Source organism: Melanotaenia boesemani, chromosome 14, assembly GCF_017639745.1.
Source record: "Melanotaenia boesemani isolate fMelBoe1 chromosome 14, fMelBoe1.pri, whole genome shotgun sequence".
Taxonomy (NCBI): Eukaryota; Metazoa; Chordata; class Actinopteri; order Atheriniformes; family Melanotaeniidae; genus Melanotaenia; species Melanotaenia boesemani.
In genome coordinates, this window is record NC_055695.1 from 30,236,114 (window position 1) to 30,257,786 (window position 21,673).

A 21,673-nucleotide genomic window follows, 5' to 3' on the forward strand; every position below is an offset into this window, starting at 1 on the left:
ATTATAAATCAACATGTGATATCGTCTCTGTGGATCCTGAATCAAAAGGAATCGAAATCATATTCTGGCTGAATTTGTGACATTGAAAAACACTGAGTGGTTTTCCACTGAATCGATATAATATCGTACCATGATCAAAGTTGTGATGCTGTGATGTGGTTGGATGCTTGAGACACTGTCCAACCTCTTTACAGTGTTGGACATGTGTTTTTAAAGCGGCTCTAAAAAGCCACAACCAAAGGTAGAAGGATGAACAGCTCGTCACGTTCGTAGTCAGAAGCTGCTTAACCTGGAGTTATAAAAACATGCTGTTTCAGACTTTAACCATTCAGGAAGCTCACATGTGAAGGCTGCAAGCATGAATGCAAATCACACTGGTTAAAGAAAATAAAAGTACAAAAATCTCCCCATGTTTATCAAAGCTTAGTCTAAAGATCTATTATATTCCACACTGTCCTTTAGAGGCACAGTCGTTGCTCCAAGACAGTTGCGATTGTTTTAAGGAAATGCAAACAAATCAATGTGTATTTCCTCCATGGCAGAATGTTAGGTTGGCCCAGTCAGACCATTCTCATTGCTGACACAGCGCTGTGGAGACCACGGTGGAGTCTGGCTATGCAAGGCTAATTAGATCTCAAGGACGGATGTATGCAGGGACTGTCAGTGAAGTCAAACAAAGAACTCCACAGAGCCTTATATCCTACAGCTGCAATAATGATCACAAACATTAGCTGCTACTAATGAGGTAAATAATCACTCTTCCATTGGACATAATGTGTTTTTATATTTCCATAATTGCAACTCACCTGTTTGACGTTGTAACCCGTCTTGGCGCTGGTCTCTATGAACATGACGCTCAGTTCTTTAGCCCTCTGTTCGCCTTCCTCAATCGTGATTTGTCTGTGAAGAGAGTTATTTTCATCAAAAATTCTGCAGAATAATACACTCCAGAATCTGGACACACACACAAACAGCTTTTCATATTAACCTTCGACTAGATGCTATACACAAGATTCAGGAGGCTTAACTGGCAAACTGGGCAAGAATGAGGAAGCACACCATCCTGTGAGAAATTAAAGCCAATTTGCATCAGGTTTTAATGAATCTGGCAGTGACTGCTTGGCTCTCGCTGTGACACAGAGACTGGATCAGGTGTTTATGAACATGGAGAGATCAGAGCCAGCAGTTTGCTCAGACAGCTATTTCTGGATGCCGGGCTGAATCCCAACTTAAACAACACTGTGGCTCAATCAGCAGCAGACAGGCAACTTGGAGGAAATTACAGGATTGAACTGCAGTACAAGCCTCATTACTGCCACCAAAACATCATTAATATAATAATAATGGCTTAGATTTATATAGCGCTTTATGCTGAATCCATTATTCATCATATAGAAGAAATCTGTAGAATCAATTCTCAATTTGACCACTAGTATTTAGCATCTTTATTTATTCTCGTTTTTATTGACTCTTGCCTTTTCTTTGTTTCTGCAGCTCATCCAGCTCGATACCTTTGAAAATCAACTTAATTGGACCAAATGATCGTTAGCATCTCATGTTTATGGTCACCCAGAATAATAAGACAAATCCATTCAAATAAAGCTGAAAACTGTCCCTGAACAGATTTCATTTGGAGCACATGTTTATAGTGTTTTACTGACTCCCTTGAAGCAGTGGCATCTGTGAGGATAGAGCTAATCTAAAAGCATCCTAACGGTCACTGAGAGGCTAGATGGGCAGTTTAATAAGGCTGCTGGGAGGAGTGACTTTTTTACCTTTCTGTGTTACAGCAGATCTGAAGAAGCCTTTGACTGAACACACTGTTTCCTCAGTGTGTTGAGTAGAGGGTGTGTAGCAACCGATAGTGTACTACCTACCAATAACATAATAATTCTGGCTGGTTTTAAATGTAATAAAGCCAATTACGTAATAACATTTAGTCAATGATGCAATAAGTTTATTACATTATTGGCTGGTTATTATGTGACTGGCCTAACATGAAAAAATGTAATAAAACATACATAAAACTGCATTTCCTAGATTGTTTTTCTTCCTTTTTCTTTCTTTTTGTCATCAAGAGGCTGGAGCAGAACTTGACAACCAGCTTTTGGAGAACTATTTAATTTAAATCAGGTGTGTTATTTTTCTCATGCTACCACACTAACATAATAACAAGCCATGTTAAATTAACTCATTATTGGCATGTTATTATATTATCTCTTCTGTTTGCGTTCAAGATGAGGTGACTGTTTCTGCTCCATGCCAGAAACTGACTGATCAGGTCTGTGCTCAGCTTCTTGTTCATCAATGATACTCCCCACAGCTGCAGAGTAATCAGAGTATTTCTGATGACCTCTGAAAGTCTGAGGTGTACAGTGTGAAGAGAAATGGTGAGAGTTCAGTCCCTTGTGGTGCTCCGGTGCTGTTGACCAACATCTCAGACACAAAACCTTTCAGTCTCACAAACTGTGGTCTGTTTTAACGTATTTACAGTGTGATCATTATCGTGCTGTTTACAACGACCTGCACTGTTTTCTTAACAGAACAAAAGTTTATAATAATCATAATCTAAATTTCTCAGCAGGCTGCAATGGATGTGTCTCCTTTCTGTATCAAAAGACTGATAATAGATTTGAGCTTTGTAAAAATTCATTATACAGTCTCAATTATCTCATAACATGAAACCATTAACCTCGAACACAGTTTCGAACAAATGAACAAAACAACAGGCGGAGTTAGGCTGTGTTCAACAGTTAAAAGAAGCCTTCCTGTCAGTGTGCAGCTCACCATGCACCACTTGGCCAATGCCGTCTGCTTTATGATGCACACCAGATATCCCTCATGCTGAGCTCCTTGAAATGCAGAGCACCTAAACTGTGGATACTTCAACTCCCATACGCACTGAGCATTGTGAAAAGCTCCACCACACACCAGTAAACAATAGCAGCCAACAGAGAGCTCAGAGATTTATAATCAAATTCAATTTTACCACGTTACAGTCAGAGTTAAGAACACGCTGCAGCCCCTCTGATTTTTGACAACACTGAACTGATCTTTTCGTCTCCCCTCAATGCCACTATGATTATTGTGGATTTCTGTGGCAATAACATCAAAGCAAGAGATTATGATGATTTGTTAACATTAGTTTTAACGGTAGCACTGAAAACCTGAGGGGGCAAATGCCTTTTAAATATCTGGTTTAAGACTGGCACACATTACAGGATTCTTCAAATCTTCAGATTTAGGGAGCACACGCTTGATAACAAGACAGATCGCACAAGATTTCTCTCTTCTGATCTTATAGTGTGTGTAGCACACCACACACTATATAGCAGCAACATATTGGGGGAAAGAGAACTATGAACTAGCTCATTTTTAGAACTTAGTTATAAAATTTGAATTATGAACTGAACTAGTTCATTTTGAAATGTGTGAACTGGAATTTGAACTAGTTCATGTAGAAACTGAATTTTCCAAACGGTGGGAAAATCAGACATGATGTGGTTTGCAAACACCCGACAATCAGGCCTCTGCTGGCTTTGATTGTACGGCCAAGTACACACATACAGATTATTTCAATCTGGTGAGCCAGAAATCTTTCGTGATCAAATGTGATCTAACAAAAACGAAGAAGAAACATGGTAACACCCAGTATGGAAGATTCAGCACGAAGGAATGATGGTGGTCTTGGGACTCTTGTTAACAGAAAGATCCAGAACTGAAGATAGGAACAGACTGGAGATGGCGTGAACACAGACTTTATATCCTTCCTTGTTTCCCAGCCAGCTCGCTTTCTGATTGGCTACATTCCAGCCTCCGTCACCATCCACACAGTCACAACTCAGGAGTCGTCGGCTTTCCTCACACACGTGAAGATGTTTGGTCGTAAATATTAAACATGTTCAATACTTCCGATTATCGGTCAGAACCGATTATTGGGATGAATTCACTCGTAACATACCTCAGCCCAAATGATAATTGTATAGGAAAATCCTATAAGAAGTAAGATAATCAGAAGGGACAAAATCGGGACAAAAACAGTCCAATAATCTGTGTGTGTACCTAATCTAAGAGGGAGATCAGTTCAAAAATCGACCCAATTATCCTGTAGTGTGTACCCGCCTTTAACCTCTTCTTGGCGAGGCCAATTTTTCCTTCTGCCTCCTTTCTGAAATGACATACCTATAAATAAAGGAAGTATATATTCACTACCCTAATGGCTGTATGAATAATCTTGGTCTCTACAGAAAGCTGAGACATGTGAGATTACTACAGAAGTGTCGGTATCAAGATATGTGTTCCTGCATCCGAGTAAATTCACCTGGAACACAGCAAAAAATGTAAATGTTATGTCCTCCTAAAAGAAAACCCCATTACTGTCATTGAAAACCAGAGGCTAGAACCCCAACCTGGTTTAACAGAGGTGTTACACAGGTAAATATCTCAGGAAGCCATCGGCTGTTGATGATGGACGCCTCTATCAATGGTCAGAGTCAGAAGAATCCAGGGATAGCCCCCACATTCACCTTAGAAACAACACGAGGATCCAGAAAGAAGTGAAGCCCAAGATATTATATGATTGTAGGAATGAATCCTTCACTATAAAACCTCCTTCATCTCCATGGAAACCAGCAGGACCTTCATGATTCATGTCAAACAAAGGCAGAGTTGTAGGAGAAACATCAGAGATTTCTGATTCTGGCTGCTAGCTCCCAGAGTTTTGTCCCACCGTGATGAGACAAATGTCTTTGTAACCAGCAAAGTCTCTGCTTTGATATGACACCTTGTTTGTGTGGTTTGCTTGTAGTGGAGAAATTAGCAAAAGCTCTGAAGCAGACAGCTGTTCTCATGTTTTTCTTACATTCCCATTTAACAGCTTGGGGTTTAAACTGTTTGGTTTGGATGCCAATGCTTGGTAGAGTCTTTTAGCTGAGTTTCTCCTCATCATGCTGCTATGCTACATGTTAGCATTGCTGCTTCAGAGTGTCTACACGCATCTTCTGTACTTTACGAATCTCCTGCTTACCCCTCTCCTGGGGGTTCTCTTAGCCTTTACTTCTTCGATAATTTACTGTGGTTTTAACTCTCAGGCCACATTAAGACCAAACCGAAGTGAATAAAGTAAATTAAGCATGAATCAAATGATAAACTATTTTAAGCATTTTTCTGCTGGAGGTAATTTTTTAAAAGAGGTCATTTCAAAACACTCTTTGCTGAATTTTAATGTCTTGGCTCACCGATAAAATTTATTAAGACAATTTACTTTGCATGTGACATGTGCACCTGTCTGTGTGAACTCGAAACCAAACATATTCAACCTCAGTCTCGTCTTAATCTTCAAGACTTTTTCAAGAAGCAGTGAGCTTTTATTGACAGATCCAGTGACATTTTTCCTGTCCTCCCTTTAGTTACTGACATACTGTTCAGTAAAACGCTACAGGAATTTCTCTGTGCCGAGTTGTTTTTACCACATGGGAAATTAATACTGAGTGTAACAATATAATTACTGACGACATGGGGACAGATTGTTCTGATGTTCAGTGAGGAAAAAATATGACAAGGAGAAAGAGTAATGTGAAAATTAAATGATGTGTACAGATATTCTTCGAGAAAGTGAATACTGAAATATTCTCCCTAGCCACTTTATGATTTCCACCTTGCTGGAACCAGTTGGAAACATCCCTCAGAGGTTTTCTCCATATAAACATGACAGCATCACAAAGTTGCTGCAGGTTTGTCGGCTGCATCCATGATGAGAATCTCCCGTTCCACCACATCCCAAAGCTGCTCTACTGGACTGAGATCTGGTGGCTGTGGAGGCCGTTGGAGTCCAGTGAACTCATCGTCATATTCTAGAAAGCAGGTGGAGATGATCTGAGCTTTGTGACATGGTGCATTATCCTGCTGGAAGTAGCATCAGAAGATGCTCCACTGTGGTCATAAAGGGATGGACATGGTCAGCAACAATACTCAGGCAGGCTGTGCAGGTTAAACCAGGCCACATTGGTACTAAGGTACTAAAGTCATCTCCATCATGTCTCCATCATGTCTACATGACTTGATCATGAGTTGCTGCCATGTGATTGGCTGATTGGATGTTTGTGCCAACAATTGAACAAATGGACCTGATAAAGTGGACGGTGAGTGTAAATGATGGAACTAACTGCTTCTAGAGTGCCTGCACATTAATAGAAACATGAATAAAATTGATATATGGTAACAGAAGTAATTATTCCATATGTTAATTAGTCTTACTACAGTAAGTTGGTCCTGCTTTGTAAATGCATCTCAAGACTCGTTCTGGATAATTTTTGCTGATTCTTTTCCCTGAAATCTGTCTCCAGGCTATATTTTGTACTCAGGCACCAGTAACACAATTTACCACCAGAACACAAGTCATTTTATGGTTGAGTTCTCCCTTTATTTTCTCCAGCTCTTCCTCTAGTGTATACCTCTGCTTCATGTAAATTCTTACCCCACTTTTCTAAGCATTCTCTTTGCAAATCAATTTGTTTTCAATCTCAGCTTCATTAAACTTCCTCTCATCAGCATTTTCTAACCTTCGTCTCACAGCTATACAACTTATATACACACAGTATGTATAATAAAATAATTCCTTTGTGTCCACAGCTCTCCACAGACTCAATCACAGATTCATTTTCTCAAGCAAAAAGCACTTTATTCATCTGAAAGCAAATGGTCTGACAGGAGGTGCTGACTAGCCTACTTATGTCCAACCATCATCAACATGTCCAGCTGAGCTAACAATGTGATACTGGAGCATACAGCTATTTTTCACACCTGTCTTCTTACAACACTGTGAGGCTATTAGTATTGAATCCATACAGATTCATATTACTTTTGAGATGATCGGCTCCGTCTCAGTAATATCCAAAGTTATTCTCCGACTCCTGATCAGAGCATCCTTCAGCCTGTGGATCAGCCTTGTGTTTATTGTGCTTTGTTCTTTGGTTTCGTGCCTACACACAGACCGGCTGCCTCTCTGCACATCACTGTTGCCATGGTGTCAAGACATAAAAAGAGATGCTGAAGTTAGGAAGTAGAGTGCATACCTCTTGTCGGCCAAGTCTGTCTTATTGCCAACGAGCATGATGATGACATCACTTCCTCTCTCTGTTCTCACATCATCGATCCATTTTGACGTCTGCTGGAATGAATTTACGTCTATGGAAATAAAGCGAAGTAAAATAACAGTCTTTGTTTAAAGTGAAGTAATAAAATACTAACAACATGTCTGGTTTGTTTCTTATTTAACTGATTGTAGGAGTGAGTTTGAGTGTGCACGGTTGTGTCATTTGTCTGTGTTGTGGCCCTGTGATGGGCTGGTGACCCCACATCCCACACGATGGCAGCAGGGATAGGCACCAGCCCCCCCGAGATCCTCAACTGGATGAAACAACTGATGAAAAAGGATGAATGGAAATGATGCATGGTTGTAGCTTTTAACTTAAAAGTTCGTCAACTTTTCGTATTATAAGTTGCAAATTTTTTATCTTCTTATTTTATTAAAGTTGATTAATGCTGGTTGGTGTACCAGTTTGAGCTGGTACACCACCCCAAACACCAGCTTAAACAGCCCTAATGTTGGGAAACTGTTTGAGGGGGGACATTTTCCACTGCTGCACCAGTAAACCTGCAGCTGTGTTACTGGAGGAGTTGAGCAGTGAAAATGGACAGAGAAATTTCAGACAGAGAAGCTGACGCAGAAGTTGAACAAGACGACGCATCTGTTGTCATGGAGATGTTTTTCTTTTAAAAAGGTCGGATGGGGACCAAACTACTACAACAATGTCCAGATAAAGAGCGATTTGCTGCACCACCTTAGATGCAAACATGCTCTGGAGAACCAGGAATGTCTGAAACCAAGATCAGCATCCTCCTCATCCTCAAGGGAAAAATAATAAATAAAAATTTTAAAAAAGGACACTTGAGTCAGATGACACTTGTACACATGTTTGCTAGAGTTCAGACTTTTCTGAATTCTGAGAAAAAAAAAGTAAAATTTTGTTGTTGTTATCATCATACATAGTTAAGAACTTTGTATGTAGGGGTTTCTGTGCAACTGACCACTAAAGAAAAAAAAATTCTAAATGTACATATTTATTTGCATTCTAGCCAACATAAGGAGGAGAAATCAAAGCAACAGCATTTACATCTGTGTCTGAGGAACAGTGGGAGGGAAATGAGGTGGTAAAGCCTCAAAGGTAATGAAGTAATCACAGTCCAGGTAAAAGTAAGACAACAGGTCCCACAAACTGTGTGTGTGAGAGCGTTATTTCAGTTTGACACTTTCATAACCGCTTGTAGCAAAATGCATCACTATTCCACATTTTTACGATCAGAGGTTGTTTGCTTCACATGTAACTCGCTGTAGGTGTTCTTCTCTGATCATACAGCCCTTTACGTTGCCTTATGTATGAAATGTGCTGTATAAATAAATTTGCATTGCCTTAAACTACTTATGGCCTTTAAGTTCTTATTCATTTGTATTTATTTATGTTTTTAATTTACTCTTACATATGTATTTATTTTTCTATTATTTTTATATGTATTTATTGTTTTTAATTGATCTAATATTGAATTCTATTTAATTATTCTAGTGTCTTTTTTCCCAGATTTTTCTCCTGCATTCATTTTATATATTTATTTCATTTCATTTTCTACACCGCTTAGTCCAATTCGGGTCGCGGGGAAAGTGGAGCAAATCCCAGTAATTACTAGTTGAGAGGCAGGGTACACCCTGGACAGGTCACCAATCCGTCGCTGGGTTTATATATTTGTATTATTGTAAATAAAGGTAGGTGTTAAGGGGTTAAAATGGGCATCATACTCATCCATTTTTAAGAAAAATGGCTCCTAAGAGAATTTAACACAAGATGTCAGATATGATTAAACTAAAAGATATTTATTCTAAAACAAGGTTAAACATCAGCTTTTGTCGTCCAGCTATAACAGATATTAACCAACGGTGAGACCATTTACATGACCATCAGATAACTGGGAGTAATCAGATTATTGTAATAATCTGAATTTAAGAGTCTACATCCACCTCTAAAATGCAATATTCCTAAATCCTTGTCAACATTTTCCATTCTACCATCAGATTTCTTTCTGACCACTTAGTGATGTAACTTCCTGTTCTTTTCAAAACATCCTGTAGTAGTTAAAAATGGCAGCACCCATTAGCATTAGTGGCTAATGTGGGAGCTAATAAGCGGTTAAATAGACATGAGGACATTATACTTCATTTCTACTCTGACTTCCTGCTGCTGCATACGATCCCATTTTTCTTTTGCATTCTGCTCACATCGTGAGAGTATATCCATATTTTTAAACAAAGACGGAAAAAACAGAAACAACCCTGTTTTTTTCCACATGCGCAGATGTAAAAAAGACCAAATAAATCAGGTATACGGGTCTATGTGCACAAATGAGGAGAAATCTAGGTGCATTCTCAGAAACTGGCAATATATGATAAAGGATATCAGATTATGCTGTCTTCATGCTCACTCAAATAATCAGGTAACACCTGAAATCAAGTACTGATCAGATTTTTGGTGTGAATGTAAACAGGATCAATGAGATGTAGGATTGTTGACTTTCTGGCCACACTTTATAAAATAAGTTTGATCTTGATTATAGATGGATTTTCAGATGTCTGGCAGAAAAGTATCAGCAAGTAAATGTACAATTTAAATAAGCCATTAAGGGCACTGACTTGTGATGTCGTAGACCACCACAGCCACAGTGGAGTCCCGTATATAACTGGGGATGAGGCTCCTGAAACGCTCTTGTCCTGCTGTGTCCCAGAGCTGCAACCTCACCTGGGGTTCAGAGAGAGAAAGCTGAGGAAGGGAAGACGATTCAGACAGTCAGAGAGCCTGGAAACAGTCGGCTCCCTTCAGACAAACACAGCAGAAGATTCACAGCTGCTATTATGGAAATGGGCAGACTCTTACTGGCCAAGGTTATTTATTTATTTATTTAGTTTTGCTAATGATGAACAAATAGGAAAACTTAAGAGGGATTTTATTAATCCAGTGTAAGAGACGGCATGCAAACGGCACTCAACATGAAAGTAAAGATAAACACCAAGTATGAAATGCTGCTGCACATAAAACCACCAGTGAACATCTGTTAGGACATGATTCAGATGCAACTTTAGATCCTTACCGTTCGATCTTCCAAGTACATGGTTTTTGACAGGAAGTCTATTCCAATTGTGGCCTGGAAGGGAAAACACATCCAGAAATCAGCATCACTGGATCAACTCTAAAACCAAGAAAAGCAACTGAATCTGAAGATGCACAAGATGCTGTTATGATCATAACATTTTTACATTATGTACTATAACACGTCATTCTCACCTTGTATATGTCTGTCTTAGAAGTTTCTTCGTTAATTTTGATTAATCATCAGTTATAGTGTTAGTAGTTAGTAAGCTTTATTCTGTAAATATTTAATAATTAAAACTATATCATCAATATGCTGCTCTATACTGTGTGGATTTAAAGTTATTTTTACATTAAAATGTGACGCTTATAATCATGACTCACATTGATCTCCATCATCCATTTATCTATAGCAACAGCAGTCTAATAAGTCCCTTTATGTGTCATGAAGCAGATGGCAGCTTGTTCCTGCATGAAAGATGTTTACTTTCCACTAAAGCCCACGGCTTTCTGCTTTGCTGCCTGCAATAATAGCATCAGTTGCTATGGTGTGGACAAATCCAAACCAAGACATCAGTGTTAAACTGCAAGTCTGTAGCCGTTTCATCAGATTGTTGTCACCCAAACATGTCTTTTTTTGGAAGAAAAAAAAAAAGACGAAACAGATTTTGATTCTTATCATTATTAAAAATATGGCTTTTTACTATGTTTTTTATTAGGACTTCAGTAGTGGAAGCCTTGAACTTCAATATTGGCTAAAGAGTGTGAAATGAGAGGTTTTAAATGACAGCAGATATACGTTTTAGACAGAAAGCTGTTTTTCAAATATTTTCCTGTATTTATGGTCTTCCATCATTCCCTTAATTCCAACCAGTTTCCCAGTTACAGCTGATTAATGACCCTCCCACATTACAATGCTGCCACCACCATGCTTCACTATAGGGACGCTATTCTGGGGGTCAGACCCCTTTTATGCTATTTGTGGACTATGTAAATGCATTAGATCTCACAACCCGCTGGTGTGCCTTGAAGCTAAACGTTAAGCTTTATTTGGGGAGAATTAAAATGACTTGTCTTTACTCCATATATGCCTAAAATAAACGTAGGATATAAGAATAAAGTAAGCTGCAATGATAAACTGTGGCTGGTGCTTTTGTGGCATAATTGAGTCAAAATCATTGGACTCAGCTGTCATGCTTTGAGTGATGTTCACAGACAGGAACAAATCGGAATGATTGACAGGTGCCCATCATTCCTGTTAATGATAAAATGGATAGTAAACGGCCTTATGAGATCTAAAATTGATGTTTTTACCCTCAAGGGTAAGAAAAAGTAAGTAGAAGAACACAGAGGAAGAAAGACAGTAGGAGGATAAAGGTAAGACATTTGTTTCTGATGTGAGGTGGGGGAGGGGTACCACAGAGTTTTTAGTGAGTGTTACATGTCCTGCTAGCTAGCTTAGTTAGCCTCAGACAAATTTAAATAAGATTTGTATTGTCTATAAATATGGTCTAAAATAAAAGGATTATGTCCATTGGGAATTGACTGTACTGTCCTACCATTGTTCAGACTGACAGACTTTATTTTATTTATTTATTTATTTGCACATTGTAAGCAGTTAATAGAATGATCTACTTTCTGGTGATCTTGACCAACCATTTTTTTATTGTTTTGAGGTGTTAGAATTACGAGTCTTTAATTAAAAATGTAAACTTTATTTAAAGTTGGACTTGTTTAAAAATGTAATTAATTAATTACAGGCTTTGTAAATAATGATTTTGATCAATTGCATTTTAAAACATAATATTTTCCCCTAAAAGCAAATTTTTTAATAAAATGGATTTCAGTGGTCGACTGAATCAAATAATAGAGACCGACATTAATATTATAAACTCAGGCTCTATGAATGAAGGGAAAATGAAGTGTCATAGATTGTGGCGTGTTCATAGATCAATTAATGGATTAGGAATCTCTGCACTGAAGAGTCCCACCAACAGCCTGCTGCATCGGCCCCCCACATAGTGAGAAACGACCCTGCTCGGTGTGATGGGAAGTGTTGAGTTTGCATTTTCCTCAAAGGCCAAAAAGTTCTTTTTTTAGTTTGAAATTTTTGGAGAGTCTCCCACAAATCTTTTTGTAAATTTTAGACTAATACATGCTTTCTTTTTATGAGAGCAATTTTATTTCCCGACTACTCTTAAAACCCAGGAGTGTACGGTCAACCTATGGACAGATCCATCTATTGTGCAGCTCTTTAGCTCTTTCAGTTTTACCTTTGGTTTCTTGCTCCTCTTTGCCTTGTTTCTAAGTTTTGGTGCACAGCTCGAGCTTGGCAGGTTTGTTTAGGTGACATTATTTTTTTATTTTGTGTTGACAGATTTAATTTTGCCCGGTGGGATTTTCAAAGTTTTGGAAAGTCCCAACTCTATTTGTCTCCATAACTTCATCCCTGACCTGTCTGGAGAGCTGCTTGGTCTTCATGGTGTTGCATCAATAGTGGTCCCCCTTAATTAGTAGCGTTTTAAACTCTAGGAACTCTGTAATTGTGTAACTTTGCACTCTTTCATCCAAATGTTTGCTGCCTGGGTGGACATATGTGGGGATGGGGATGCAGGAATGAGTCAGGATTTCACAGAAGTCCCCTGCTGAATGTTTAAAGCCTGTCTGATCCAGCCTGTGAAATGCAGCACTGGCCAGCTGGAGCGGGTGCATTACCATCGATGGATGACAGGTCTGGTTGACAAGAGTAATCCTGCAAACAAATCTAGAAATGATGCATTTTTGTTCCAGAACCCTTCAAAATGTTCTTTTAAAAGACTAAATTTAAATGATACAGTGATGCATTTATATCCATCTGTCATTAGGCAGGTAGCTATGCATGCTGTGTTCCTCAATCAAGCTATTCAGCAGGGTGCCCACTGCCCACTTTGGCAGTACCGAGCATCAGCAGCTTGATCACGCACTTGTTTCCTTGGCGATGCCAACGACCACACTGAACTAACTCAAAGAGGCTGGCATGGAGACAAGATGTCATTTATACTCTTCCTTTACACTCAGGCATTGCTGGGATGAAACTGAACAACCGCAAAGAATTTCAACTATAAACTAAATAAAGTGACAGAAGCCAAAATGAAAATAAATCAAGCAAAGATACTTTGAAGGCTGCAAAAAAACCAAAAAAAAACAGGCAAGATAATTAAAATAAACCTCCAATTAAATCATCTCTTCATTTAGGCAGAATATTTTGAAAGTCATGTCCTCTGGGTCACCAGAAGGCATCAAAGCAACTGTTAAAAAAGACCAACAAAAAAATCAATTTCAAGTACAAGTATTTGCAAAACATCTAAGACACTTATATTATCTATACATTTCAGAAACTGGTGATCTACTAGGATCTTCAGGATAGACTGGTTGGAGATGATAGAAAGACAACAGGAAGTCCATTAAGCACTGGTTCCTACCAAGATCTGCAGAACAGCATCTCTGAACACACAACACGTCCCACCTTGAAGCAGATGGGCTACAGCAGCAGAAGACACACCGGGTTCCTCCTGTCAGCTAAGAACAGGAAACTGAGGCTACAATTCACACACACTCACCAACACTGGACAACAGAAGATGGAGAAACGTTGCTGGTCTGATGAGTCTCCATTTCAGCTCCACATTCAGATGGTAGGCTCAGAATTTGGTGGAAACATCATGAAAACATGGATCCATCCTGCCTTGAGTTTTATGGTTCTGTGCAGTATCTAAGTTGTATCCAGATGCTCTAGATGCTGTTCTGGATGGAGATCTGATGGTATTCCTGGGATCTGATTGATCCACTCTCCTAGTTCGGAGCTCATAGCTGAGTGCTCCGATTACTACTGGCACCACTGTTGCTTCCCACATCTTTTCAACTTTCTCCTTGTTGATATTGCGGCGTTCCTTCTTCTTGATGTTGCTGTTGTTCAGGATTACTAATAGATGTAGTAATCCTGAACAACAGCAACATCAAGAAGATGATGTTCTTCTGGATGTACTCCAGGATCTTCATTGTTTCATCCTGGACAGGACCCAGCCTCCTCCTTCCACTTAGTGTACAGTCTCAGGGAAGTGGACTTGTGTTTAACCCCAAACTGGCTGGATTCTAAACCTCCTTGATGCCTGAAAAACTTCCGTAAAACTATCTATCACAATTTACCCCACAGCCTGCCACAAGCTGGTCCTGCTCACCTCTCAGAGAATAATAATAATAATAATAATTAATTATTATTATTATTATTATTATTATGAGTATGAGGTTGGATTTGTAACCAGATAGAAACTCTGCATTGGGCTGTGTGGTACAAAGTGTATTATCTTGTATAATTTCTAACTATTTATTCCACTGAACAGCTGCTGCTTTTATGAAAATAAGAAAATAAGAATACTTCTTTCTAGAGCTCCCAGCAGGCCTTTCAAGGTCCTCTATGGAGCAGAAATGCTGTTACACTGAGACAGCTGAGTTATAGAGAGCAGAGTGACATTAGCTCCCAGCACTGGATTCAACGGCAGGTTCTTAAAACACGAAAGCTGGGTCATTTGAATTTTACTGCCAGCATCAGTTGGCAGGATAAATCCGTCTATGATTGCATCTCCTCCCTCTGACGACAAGCTGTTTATAAGGAAAGTAGTTCATGAAATTACAGGCTGATGAATTTTGAACAATACTCATAAAAAAGGCTGGTACAGCTTTATAGATGCAGAGTTTTATACCTTTGGTCATCAGTTTTACAAGTTCCAGCTGTTTATTCTGCTAAAGAACGGCTGGAAGCCTGTAAAACATGACAGAGAAAGGAGAACATGCATCCAACATGTTTCACCAGGAAAATACGCTGGTTTTGGGCGGAGGCGACGCAGGAAACCAGGTACGTGTCTATACAGGCAAAAATAAATTATTAGAATATCTTAACTTAAAAAGTTAAACATATATCGTCACATGCAAAGTGAAATGTTTCAGGCATTTTTGTTATGAGCCATAATCGTGAAAATTATAACAAACTTGAAATATCTCACTTTGCATGTAGCGATTTTATATATTAGTTTCCCCTTTTAAGCTGAAGTACTGAAATAAATTAAGTTTCGTGCAATATTCTTATATTCTAATGCTAAGCCTCCGTACAGTAAAGTCACGTTAACGTAAAAGAGGACATATAAAAAACTGACAGAGTTTTATGAATCGATATTGGATTTATTTTATTTGAGTCGATTCAAATCGATAAATCAGTTTTTTAAACCCAGCCCTAAAAACGAATAGTGAAACCCTTTAAAGCCGTAATACGACTCTGAAATGACTACAGTAGATTCAGCTTGTTCATCTTCGTCTTCGTGATGAAGTCCTCAGCATTACACCAGCGCTTCCATCTTCACCTTCATTTCTCTACTTTACATCTGTGTGTTAGGCCATCGCTCCTCAAACTTATATCAACAAATTCACATTTTAGTTTCGGGGCACCTTCAGCTAAATCCAAACTCTAAACCAGTAAAATAACAGCATAATAATCTATAAATAATTAGATAAATAAAGTTTTTCCCCTGTAGTGCAAAGAAGTACATATATTATCAAGATATTTACATTTAATGAAGAAAACAGAAAACATTATGAACCTGAAATATCTGGAGAAAATAACAGAAGTTTTAATGTTTTTCCTCTTTACTAATTTTATTTACACATTTAATCATTTTATTATATATTTTATATAAAATATATTTTTTCATACATATATACATTTATTAAATCAATTTAATATCATATTTAAAATTTAGTCAGAAAACTAATATATAATTTTTATTCAGTTTGATTAATTTCATATATATGAAATACATTACATTTTACAAATTTTATTTTCCTAATTTTTTTTATTTTCTTTACACATTTACTTGTATATTACAACTTACAGATCACAATGGATCAATAAAAGTCACAAAACATTTAAAAAGAGGTATCTAGAACTGAAAAATTTTACATTTTTATTTATTTTTATTATAAATGTGCATACGAGTACATTTCCACATGTGTAGTAATACTGACCACCTGAACTGACTGACATCTTAACACAAACTAAAGTCAGATCTATTAAGTAGGAAAGATAGAAAAGATAGAACAAGTTATCCTTTATTTTATTCCAAGTACCCTCTGGATTGTCTCCAGTACCCCAAAGGGTACATGCACCTGGTTTATATTTTGATGTCATCTCATGTGGTAACCCTCCGTCTCATATAAAAATATATATTTCTGCATTAACACTAAGTGAAAGCTGGAATTTAAAAGATTGAATCACATTATTAGCGACACTATTAAAATAAGTAAATATATAAATAAACTGCAATTAGTCTCATGTCATTCAGACCTAATTTGTTACCATCATCCCGATAACTTCAAATATATAAAAAAGTCCACTAAGTCATCCACCTCATGCTAAAAGCAGCAGCAGAGTATTTGGGCGGATCAGACAGATGCGACCCAGTCTGGCGGCCTGACTGACAGCTCCACCGCGGCTCCGGGTCTCTGGAGGCCTCTGAGCCCTTTAGCATGTGCTGCCAGGCAGTGAGGACGCCTGCCGCTGTGTCTCTCGGCTGGATGGCTGCTTGATGGGAGGCTGCTGCTTTAGAGGCAGCAAATGTGTCTCGCCTCACTCGCATCCTCCTGCAGACTCAAGCCACCGCCATGCTCGGTTTCATCCCTCAATATTACTGTTGCTCTTCTTTCTCAGGACCGAACTGGATCTGCTCAAATGTTCAGCTTAACATACAATGAAAAAAAAAAAAAAAAAAACAAGCGTGATTATCCTACAGACACACCTGGAGACCATGACTTCATAAATCCTCTCAAGACAGGTGTCTCCCGCAGGCTTCATTCATATCAATTTTCCATCTTCATTGGTTAAATCTACCCCCCCCCCCGAGCAGCAGCATAAATACACACTGATGTGAAGCATGCTGCATTTCAATTCATTCTTAAAGGTCTCAGGAGCTGAGCCAGAAAAAGAGCAAAATCATTTACAGCCTTTCCTGTCATCGGGCCAGGCAGGAAAAGAAACGACATTAAGATACGGGCCGAGGGGGGAGCCTCAGCTGTGATCTACGGCAACAAAGCAGAGGTCATTGCACCCCAGCAAAATCATCAACCCACTATCCCTCTGTGTGTAAGACAGGAATGAAAGGACTGCCTGTTCTGGACTGTAAATACACTGTCTTTAAACAAGCAAAATAACCAGCTGATAGAATTATAAGGCAGAGACCAGGATTAAACAGTGTATGAAGTTTTTATTGAATAAGCAGATGTTATCTGTCTGTTTAGCATGCTGCCTGTACCCTCTCCATCCCTTCAGGACTCATTACTTTAAGACCTCCGCAGACAGCCATTTGTTTAAGAAACTGTGTTCTCTCATGTTTCTTATAATGACTGCTCTGAGTGGAGGACTTTGATGGCAACAACATCTCAATACTGTAATTTATTTAGTTGTAGTCAGGTTGGAAATAACAGCAGTGGCCTTGGAGCGAGACGGTCTGCAGGCAACAACAGATGTCCACATTCATGTAGGACAAAAGGAGTGTGCTACTGTCTGGAAAGGATGCAGAATGTCATCAGGTCACATTATGGGCATCATTTATAAAGATATTGTGTTTAAGTGTTAACTGTATTTAAGTGTTAAAGTAACATTTAAAGAGCATCTCCTTGGTATTTAGATATATTAGAGATGCAACGGGACCCGGTAAAATATCGGACCAATCGGTCCACCGTGGAGGAGACGATCCGCTCTTCCGTTGGATCGTCTCGTTCGGGGTTTTCAGTTTTGCAATATATTTTGCGCTGCCATTTTATTTACTGACAGGCCACTGAGTGCACCCCTGCAAATCATTGTCCAAACCCCACACATTCATCCCTCTCACTAGGACTTGCTTGTGGCTCAAACAGAGACTCGTGAAAATGAATAACTTTAGCGGAGTTGAGAGACAGAAGTTTGAAGATGCACCGGCTTCATTCAAATCTTCAGTGTTGGATAATTTCGGTTTTGCTGTCGGGTACAACAGCGAGGGAGTGTAAACAGTAAATACAAATTCAACAAACGTTGTTTGAAACATGTCCCACATACTAAAGGAAACACAAGCAATATGTCCAGGCATCTCCAGTGTAAGCATCCAGATGTAACGTTTCCTGAACACAGGACAGTCGAGCGACCCGAAAAGACAACAGCAGGAAAAAAAAAGCAACTACCTACCAGGCCTCTTCAGTTAAGCACAAGAAAACAAGCGATGCAGTGAGAGTGCTCATTGCTAAAATTTTGCAGCCCTTTTCTGCCGTTGAAGATGTGGGGTTTTGACACTTAATTAAAACACTAGACCCACGTTATGCTGTGCCCTTAGTGATGTTGTCAATGCTAGCTTCTATGACAAAACGCACAAAGCCATTCAATAAAATTCAGCCAAAACAGCAAGTCTTGGACTGAAAACGGACAGATGGACCTCTCAGGCAGAGTTACTTGACCGTGATGCTCCACTACATGTTGGACTGGCAGATGAGAAGCTATGTACTGCTGTATGAACGCCACACAAGCACACACTTAGCAGAGGAGCTGAGAAATGCAGTAACTGAGCAGAAGCAGCAGTGGCCACATATGATGATCCCATCGCCACAGATAAGATAATATCGTGGATGCAGTCAATGAAACCGATGAACTGGGACCACAAATCGGCTTTTTTCCTTACACCGTAAATCTTGCAGTGATTAAGGCGGTGTCAATCAACGGGGTGCCCCGTCTCCTGGGAAAGTTAGGAAAGTTACTGTTTTTCATAAAAGCATCACAGCCCATCAAGCACCGACTGATACGAGTCACAAGTTAATTCATGATGTAATAACTCAGGGGAACACAGCACATGACATGCTGTCACGATATGTAGAACAGCAGCCTGCCATCTACTCTGCATTAACAATGCAAAAAAACCTTAGGAATCATGTCAACAAGGACACTGAGGATAAACAAAAAACGGCAGAACAACTCAAACCACTGAAAAGAGTGAAAACACTCATGAGCAGAGAAACCATCCCCACCACAATGATCCTCCCACTGAAGGAAATAACCCTCAAATCCATGGCACCAGGAGACGAAGACAGTACGGTAATCAAAGAAGCAAAAGAAGCCATGGCACAGGACCTGGAAAAAAGGTACATGGACCCTGATCTTCAGAAGTACCTCAGCCACCGCCTTGGCTCCCAGGTTTAAATCCCTGCCTTCTTCTGTCAGGCTCTACGGGGACCTTGCTACAGAAATCCTGGAGCATGAACCACAGATATCTGATTATCATGTTTTGTGAGATTCTATGATTACATATTTATTTTTTTGTCAAAAATGCATATAAATGATTTACATTTAAGACTTGTACATTTGTGCCACAATAAAACAAAATAGCAGCGGCTTAAATTGAGTTCACATGAGCAGAGAAGACAGTTATAGCTTTTATTGTCTTATATAATCTTGATCTTAAATATTTGTCATTGTTCTTGCAGTCAAGCGGAGACAAAGCTGTCCATGGAGGGACGAGAGTCATCCCCCCCCAAAAGAAGCAAAAGAAGACAGCTCTGGCGGAGCTATTTGGAGAGGTTTTCAAAAAACAAGAACAGGTCAAGCCTCTTCCCCAAATAGTTGAGGATGAAGTTGCTTCATACAGATTAGCAGACTCCACTGATGTTGGTGCCGATCCTTTAATGTGGTGGAAAGTTCCCCCATGTCCAAAAAGTGGCACAACATTATCTCTGTGTCCCAGAATTGTCTGCAAACCGCTCTCGCCTTCCACCAGACAGTGTCGACACTCATCTTCTTACACAAGAATCTTTCAACAGCAGATGAGTAAATAGCTCTTTGCACGTTGCATCCTGAATGTGGCATTTCTTGAAATATTATTTTGGTGAGTTTGTTCAAAGCATTTGAACAAATATCCATTTCTGAATTTATCAAAGATAAAGTGCACGTTTTTAAAAACTTGCTTACCTCATGTGCCAATAGTCAAGGATCAGATCCATTTGAACATTCAGGTGTCTCCAACTCCGGTCCTCGTGAGCTACGGTCCTACAGGTTTTGGATTCTACCCTGATGCAACATACCTGACTCAAATCACTGGGTCATTAACAGGCTTGTGCAGAGGTGTGTTGTCATAGGAGACATCTAAAACCTGCAGGACAGTAGCTCACGAGGACCGGAGTTGGAGACCCTTGCTTCAAGTGTTGTTGTTTACATTTTGTATGTTTAAAAATTTTATACATATTTTATACAAGTGGTCAAAGAATAAGAAAGTGTTAATCTATTTCATACAGTGATATAATTTATATGTGTTTGTGTGTGTGTGTGTGTGTGTGTGTGTAAGACAGGAGAAAAAACACAGGCTAAATCTTCCACAGAAAAACTAAAACCCAAATGTTTCATTAACTGAAATCCTACATGCATATACAGTATTTCTCCTGCAGTAAACTGGATATGCTGCAGAATAAACAGCATTCATTACAGACAAGCTAAAGCTAAAAGTTACATAAAACAACTAAAAAATTATAGTTCTGTTTAAAAACTAAATCTGAACCAGGGCACTTGCACTGTTGCACTCTCTCAACTACAACACTTCCTGCAACAATACACTGTTGTGCTAAAAACACACTAGTTTACAACTATGTGGTAATACAGACTGTGTAACACGCATCCATTTTCACACCACACACACACATCAGATCATAGAGCTGAAGGGACAAATATAAAGTTTGTGTTCACCTTTCTATAAGATTAAAGATTTCTCTAAGATAAGATTTCTTTGGTCCACTTCTATTCCTGGGAACAAAGAGCTGCTTTAAATTCTATATGATTGCAAAGCAAAAGACAGTCAGATTAGAGATAAAATGGAGGCACGGCTCAGTTCAAGAAGCAAGTCGTTCTTTAGAGACCTCTGTAGATGATTCAAAGGCAGCGCCAGATTATCACTTGAGCTTGTGGGATCTATGCTGCAGGTCTCCAGTTTTAGGATCAAGAGGTGGGACATAATTAACCTGCTGGTCCCCCGAGGAGGGCCTCCTGGCTGATTCTATACTTCACTGAAATGACTTTACATCATGAAAAGAAATAAAGTGGACTGACAGGTGTAGTCCCATAATATCCAAGTCCAACTAACCAAAGTTACCTTACATTACTGAGCGCTTCTCCCACCGTCATATTAGGCGGACGCCCACCCAGAACGAGTTTGTCCTTTCATTAAAAAACTAAACCCTCTGATGTTATTTAACCTGTTTACACGGCAGCTTCTTTGTGTGTCGTGTACACAGAAGACCAAACTCCCACCAGCAGACAGAAAGCACGTCAGAAAACACATCACCCACCTGGAAATCAGAAAAAAACATCAGTGGTTTGTTTCTTTAAAGTCTCCAAAGGGGGAGAACTTCATGTTCATCTCAGAGACGCTGCTGAACAAGCTGGATCTAC

The 21,673-nt window shown here is 39.2% G+C and overlaps 1 protein-coding gene across 2 annotated transcripts in view; it reads right to left on the reverse strand.

Moving 5' to 3' along the window:
- Positions 1 to 21,673, reverse strand: part of rab6ba (RAB6B, member RAS oncogene family a) — a 70,436-nt gene that overhangs the window by 17,426 nt on the left and 31,337 nt on the right. Inside the window, exons 3-6 of one of the 2 annotated variants that reach the window (XM_042006894.1) lie at positions 10,195 to 10,248; positions 9,740 to 9,866; positions 7,074 to 7,185; positions 807 to 900 (exon numbers count right to left, since the gene is read on the reverse strand). In XM_042006894.1, coding sequence (XP_041862828.1) covers positions 807 to 900; positions 7,074 to 7,185; positions 9,740 to 9,866; positions 10,195 to 10,248 — 387 coding nt within the window. The remainder of the gene's footprint in view (positions 1 to 806; positions 901 to 7,073; positions 7,186 to 9,739; positions 9,867 to 10,194; positions 10,249 to 21,673) is intronic. The other variant, XM_042006895.1, reaches the window with a different exon arrangement.